Below are 6,120 nucleotides of genomic sequence, written 5' to 3' on the forward strand. Positions count from 1 at the left end.
GCCTCCCAAAGTGCTGGGATTACAGGTGTGAGCCACCGCACCTGGTCAATGTTAGAGTTATTCTTAAAATACAAGGAGTCATCACAGGTATCGTCGGACACTAGAACACCATGCGACAAGGAACAGTTAGTACTTCTGTAATGAAAGGAAGAAGACGGAAGGATGGAAGGGCACTGCACATATAATTATCAGTAACATACATCCTATTTGAGGAAAATGGAAGTACACTTTAGGTTGTGTGTTTGAACATAAGTAAGAGTACATCAGATTCATCTACCAAGACGTTCTAGAACTGAGAGGTACGCTGAACGTACATTCAGGCTAAATGCCAGAAGCCAGAGTGCAAAATCCACACTCAAACAGGGCTGAGACCAGAGAACATCGCTGTCACTCAATGTGTTCCTCGGATACCAGCCCAACTTTTAGAGTCTCAAAAAATGATAACTGTATTATTAGAAATTTTAGTAATAATGTTAAAATCTGACAAGGCAATGCAGAAAAAAGAATGTCTCCGCACGGTCACCCAACACCTGCACTGCACTTGCAATCCCAAATAGAGGCTCACTTTCCCCCAGTCAGCAGAAAAGACAGAGAAAGGTTTTCCAGCTAGCTCTCCTGGGATATTGCAGACAGAAAGTCAACAAGCTTTATTTTCTTTCGGAGTGACTAAATATTTTTGTCTAATATTACGAATGCTAGAGTATCTCAATCAATTCTGTAGATTAGAACAATACTATAATTTACTCTCTGTTATTCTGCCTTATATTACCTGAATTTGTATAAATGTTTATTGGCTCAAAAAGGATATAATGTTCTCCTGAAGGTATCCAGTTAACTTTCTCAACATTCATATGAACTGTTAAACGAGTTCCTTAGTTAGCTCACTGTCTAAATATTCATATTAACTGTTAATCCTATTTCTTTAATGAAACACATTTCTCGTTTTGAATAATACATTGAAATGGTTTTGAATCGTAAATTAACAGCTTTCACAATCATCAATCACTGTGGCCTTTCGCTCTTGCAATAAGTAACAATAAAAACAGCAGATGATATTAATAAAGCACTAGCTACATGCCAGGCATCACTCTAGGACACGGAGACACACACACACACATACACACGCACACACAATCTTTACAAGAACCCTATAATGTAGGGACGTTATTATTCCCATTTTACAGATGAAGAAAACTGAGCCACGGAAAAAGAGAAATTAAATAACTTGCCCAACTAGTAAGGGGCAGAGCTGGGATTTCAACTCATCACACCGGTTCAATGTCTGTGCTCTTAACCACTAGACACCCTGCCTTTTGGCAGCTGAAGGATGAGTAAGAGATAGACAGGTAAAGAGTAAAGGGGGTTTGGGAAAACAAAGCAACAACAGTTGTGAAAGCTGTACGGCAAGTGTGAGGGCAGGGGCAGGATAAAAGTATGTTTGAGAACATGAAATAAAGGTCTCATGGTGAACCTAGAGAAGGCACAGGAATATCTGAACTTGAGGGTTTTGCAGGGGCCAGACCACACAGGACTCTGCAGGTCAGGACAGGGGACAGAAAAAGGACAGGAAGACATCGGGGGGTCTCACGCAAGGGGTGGGGGCATGACAATCCGAATGCAGTGTGAACACCACTTTGGCGTAGAAGGTGAGGATACAGAGAGCCCTGTGAGGGGCTCCAGCGGTGGTCCAGATAACAATGGCTTAGACGACGCTGGTGAGCGGCGATGCTCAGTTTCTAGGGGTACAATCGCCAGAGCAGAGGGAAGGACTGGGTTTTGGAAAGAGGAGGGTCAAGAAGACAGAAGTTCCAAGGATGACTCGTAGGTTTCTGGTTTGTACAGCTGGATGGAAACACCGAGTGAGGACCAGAGGTATGTGGGGGGAGTCGGCTCAGTCTCGGTCAGGCTGGGCACGGCAGCGTCTGGAACGTCCCAGGAGAAGCGTCCAGCAGGCAGATGGACCCACAGGCCTGGAGCCCACGTTGAAGGTTGGAGCCAGAGACACATATTCCACAGTTAGCATGTAAATGACAATTTAAGCCACAGAAGTGCATAAGATCCTATAAAGAAACTCTATAGAAAGAGAAGGCCTAAGGCAGGGCCCTGAAGGACTTAACGTTTTAAAAAACCAGAAAGACAAGGATGAACCTGCAAAGGAGATGCCGAGAGGCAGAAGGAAAACCAGAAGAGCAGAGTGATCACAGAAACCAACAGGAGAGCACGTTTACGAAGAAATCAATGAAGTCAAATGCTTCTGAGAGGTCAAGACGCAGACCGCAGCATCCATTAGATCCGGAGACATGGTGACTGTTTCAGAAGGGCAATGAGGACAGAAGCCAGGCCTGGGCTAAAGTGAGGAAGAAGTGGAGGCGAGGAAGTGAAGAAGGCCACACACAACTCTGAAAGAGGCGGCTGACGGAGAATGTGGGGTCCAGAGGACACTTACACAGGAGAGACTGAGCATGTTTAAATGCTGACTGGAAGACTAGTCAGGAAGGAGATGGATATACCAAAAAAGGAAGGAGCTAACTGACAGCGTGACGTTTTCATGAAGTCAGTAGGAGAGAGGATACGAAGCGTGAAGAGGTCGGGGGGATGGCACCCCGATGGTTACCACGAGGGAAGGAGCCCAGGAGGTGTGCAGGTGTAGCAGTCTTGTATCTTTGGGAGTGGGAGGATGAGGAAGTTCCCACCTGATGGCTCCTGATCACTCTGTGACATAGAAGGAAACGTTGCATCCAAAAAATGAAAGAGGACGATGGGGGAAGGGTACAGTGGGAGGCAGTGCCAGGGTTTTGAGGAGAAATTAAAACAGTCATTAGAGAAGGTGGGAGAGTGAACCCAAGAACCGGGATCGCCAAGGCCTGGCTTCAGAATCTCGGTGACCGGGAATGTACGGGGTTCTAACCGGGCCCGCGATGTGACTTGTATTGCTTAGCTTGTGGAACGCGCAGAGAGAAGGCAGATAGTGGAGTCACCCAGGAGGGGCTTTGCTAGCAAGTTACAGCAGAAAGTCCAAAGGGCCAGAGAGTTGAAGGTGCATGGGTATTTAAGAACTTGGAGGCCAGGCGCAGTGGCTCATGCCTGTAATCCCAGCACTTTGGGAGGCTGAGATGGGCGGATCACCAGAGGTTGGGAGTTCGAGACCAGCCTGGTCAACATGGAGAAACCCCATCTCTATTAAAAATACAAAGTTAGCTGGGCGTGGTGGCGCATGCCTGTAATCCCAGCTACTCAGGAGGCTGAGGAGAAGAATTGCTTGAACCTGGGAGGCGGAGGTTGCAGTGAGCCAAGATTGTGCCAGCCTGGCAATAAGAGCGAAACTCAGAATAAAAAAAAAAGCAGAAAAACAGAACTTGGAAGGGTGCTGGAGACGGAGCCAGGATCTAAGCTACATAATGAAGAGAGAGGGAGGGTGGACTGGGAGAGCGCAGAGGGGACGAGGCACTAGAGGTCCATCTGAGAGTCAGGCTACTCCAAGTCAAGGAGTTTAACAAGCTGCTGGAAAAGAGCTTGTAGGCAGAGGACAGAATGCCTAACTTTCACCAATTATCACTGATATTCATTAGGTTATCTGAACTAATTATTAATTAGTTTGATCACCAGTCATTAATACATTAAGGTCAGCCCTCCGTGATAGGATAAGGGGTTGAGATTCCTAGTCTGTGAAGAGCTCTTAGAAATCATCAAGAAAGGCCAGGTGTGATGGCTCACCTATAATCCCAGCACTTTGGGAGGCTAAAGAGGGTGGATCACTTGAGGTTAGGAGTTCGAGACCAGCCTGGCCAACATGCTGAAACCCCATCTCTACTAAAAATGCAAAAATTAGCCGGGTGTGGTGGCACACGCCTATAGTCCCAACTACTCAGGAGGCTGAGACAGGAGAATCGCTTGAACCCAGGAAGTGGAGGTTGCAGTGAGCCAAGATCGTGCCATTGCACTCCAGCCTGGGTGACAGAGCGAGATTCCATCTCAAAAAAAAATAAGGAAATCATTAAGAAGAGAACCAACACCACAATAGGGAATGAATGAAACACCCTACTTGGCTGGAGACTCCTCTTCCGGGGCGCCCTGGGCCTCCTCCACCACTGTGGGTTCCTCCATCAGTGCAGTCGGCTCCACGTCACTGAAAAACAGAAAGACCCTCTCTAGTCACACAAATACGTTCACACCAATGCGTTTGCACGTTTAAGATGGAGAAAACATTGTTTTCTGTTTTGGTTTGGTTTGTTTGTTTTTTTGAGATTGAGTCTCATTCTGTCACCTAGGCTGGAGTGCAGTGGTACAATCTCGGCTCACTGCAACCTCCCTCCCAGGTTCAAGAGATTCTCCTCCCTCAGTCTCCTGAGTAGCTGGGATTACAGGTGTCCACCACCACGCCCAGCTAATTTTTTTGTGTGTTTTTGGTAGAGACAGGGTTTCGCCATGTTGGCCAGGCTGGTTTCAAACTCCTGACCTCAAGTGATCCACCCACCTCGACCTCCCAAAGTGCTGGGATTACAGGTGTGAGCTGCCGTGCCTGACCTATTGAGGGCTTTAAAAGTAAGTTTTTAAAAAAAAAAAAAGTAACCATAAATTGAACTACAATAACAGAAAAGACTTTTACAATTTAAATAATTATTAAATTCTCAACTGCAAGCTTCTGTAATCAATTTTTTAAAAACTCACTCTTTAAAACAAAACTTGAATAATTAACTTTTATTTTTTAAAATGAAGGTTCCAGGCCGGCAGGGTGGCTCTCGCCTGGGATCCTAGCACGTTGGGAGGCCAAGGAGGGTGGGTCACTTAAGGCCAGGAGTTTGACACCAGCCTGGCCAACATGGTGAAACCCCATCTCTACTAAAAATACAAAAATTAGCCAGGCATGGTAGCAGGAGTGCAGTGGCACCATCACAGCTCACTGTGCTCTCGACCTCCTGGGCTCAAGGGAACTTCCCACCTCAGCCTCTGGAGTAGCTGGGACTACAGGCACACACCACCATGTCCGGCTAATTTTTTGTATTTTTTTGTAGAGATGGGATTTCACTTTGTTCCTCAGGCTGGTTTTGAACTCCTGGACTCCGGTGATCCACCTGCCTCAGCCTCCCTAAGTGCTAGGATTACAGGCATGAACCACAAAAAAACTGAGTATTTCTTAAACTTCAGCAATTAGCTGATTTTACAGAAAAGAAAAATCACAGATGTCCCCCCCGATGATGACCTAAATTATTTTATAAATGAATATAAAATATTGTGCCTACAGCTCTTATAGAACCCTATGATCAAAACTGAAAGACAATTAAGTTTCAAAATTAGCCACAATTAATTTGGCAGGTTCTGCTATTTTGTTGAAAGTAAATCAGCCAGGCACAGTGGCTCATACTTGTAATCTCAGCACTTTGGGAGGCCGAGGCGGGCAGATCACGAGGTCAGGGGATTGAGACCATCCTGGCCAACATGATGAAACTCCATCTCTACTAAAAATACAAAAATTAGCTGGGCGTGGTAACACGTGCCTGTAGTCCCAGCTACTTGGGAGGCTGAGGCAGGAAAATCGTTTGAACCCAGGAGGCGGAGGTTGCAGGGAGCTGAGATCGTGCCACTGCACTCCAGCCTGGCAACAGAGTGAGACTGTCTCAAAAAAAAAAAGGTAAATCACCAATGTTGGATTTATCAGAAGAAAGATATAACCCTAAGGCCCATGTCTATATTTTGACTTCAGTTGTACTGGTGCAGAAAATCCCTATTTGTGCACGTATGTTCCATAAAATGATGTTACACATTTCAAGGCTTTGTTACCTAGTTCAAATTTAATCAGACCTCACACTTAATCAAATCTCTGACAACAAACAGATTTTCATCAAATGTTTCTTTGAGAACAAATAAAACTGTCTTGCTCTTCACAATAAAAGTTGAAAGGCAGCATTACTGAAAACTGCATTCATGGGTGTCTATTCCCATTTTAACAATAATATCTGATACACTTTTTAAATTATTGCAGATGGAAAAATTCTATTCCAGCACAGATAAATAAATAGAAAAAATTCTATTTTAGCGCTGTCAAACTGTTGAAGAAAAGTATTATTACTGAAATGGCGCAGTCATACCAGTTTGAAGGCATTTTGTCCTTAAACCCAGTTA

The 6,120-nt window shown here is 45.0% G+C and overlaps 1 protein-coding gene across 1 annotated transcript in view; it reads right to left on the bottom strand.

Moving 5' to 3' along the window:
* Positions 1 to 6,120, bottom strand: part of HABP4 (hyaluronan binding protein 4) — a 60,270-nt gene that overhangs the window by 19,222 nt on the left and 34,928 nt on the right. Inside the window, exon 5 of the mRNA XM_011976017.1 lies at positions 4,043 to 4,126. Within this exon, the coding sequence (XP_011831407.1) occupies positions 4,043 to 4,126 (84 nt within the window). The remainder of the gene's footprint in view (positions 1 to 4,042; positions 4,127 to 6,120) is intronic.

This window comes from Mandrillus leucophaeus, unplaced genomic scaffold, assembly GCF_000951045.1.
Source record: "Mandrillus leucophaeus isolate KB7577 unplaced genomic scaffold, Mleu.le_1.0 Scaffold161, whole genome shotgun sequence".
In the NCBI taxonomy this organism is placed as follows: Eukaryota; Metazoa; Chordata; class Mammalia; order Primates; family Cercopithecidae; genus Mandrillus; species Mandrillus leucophaeus.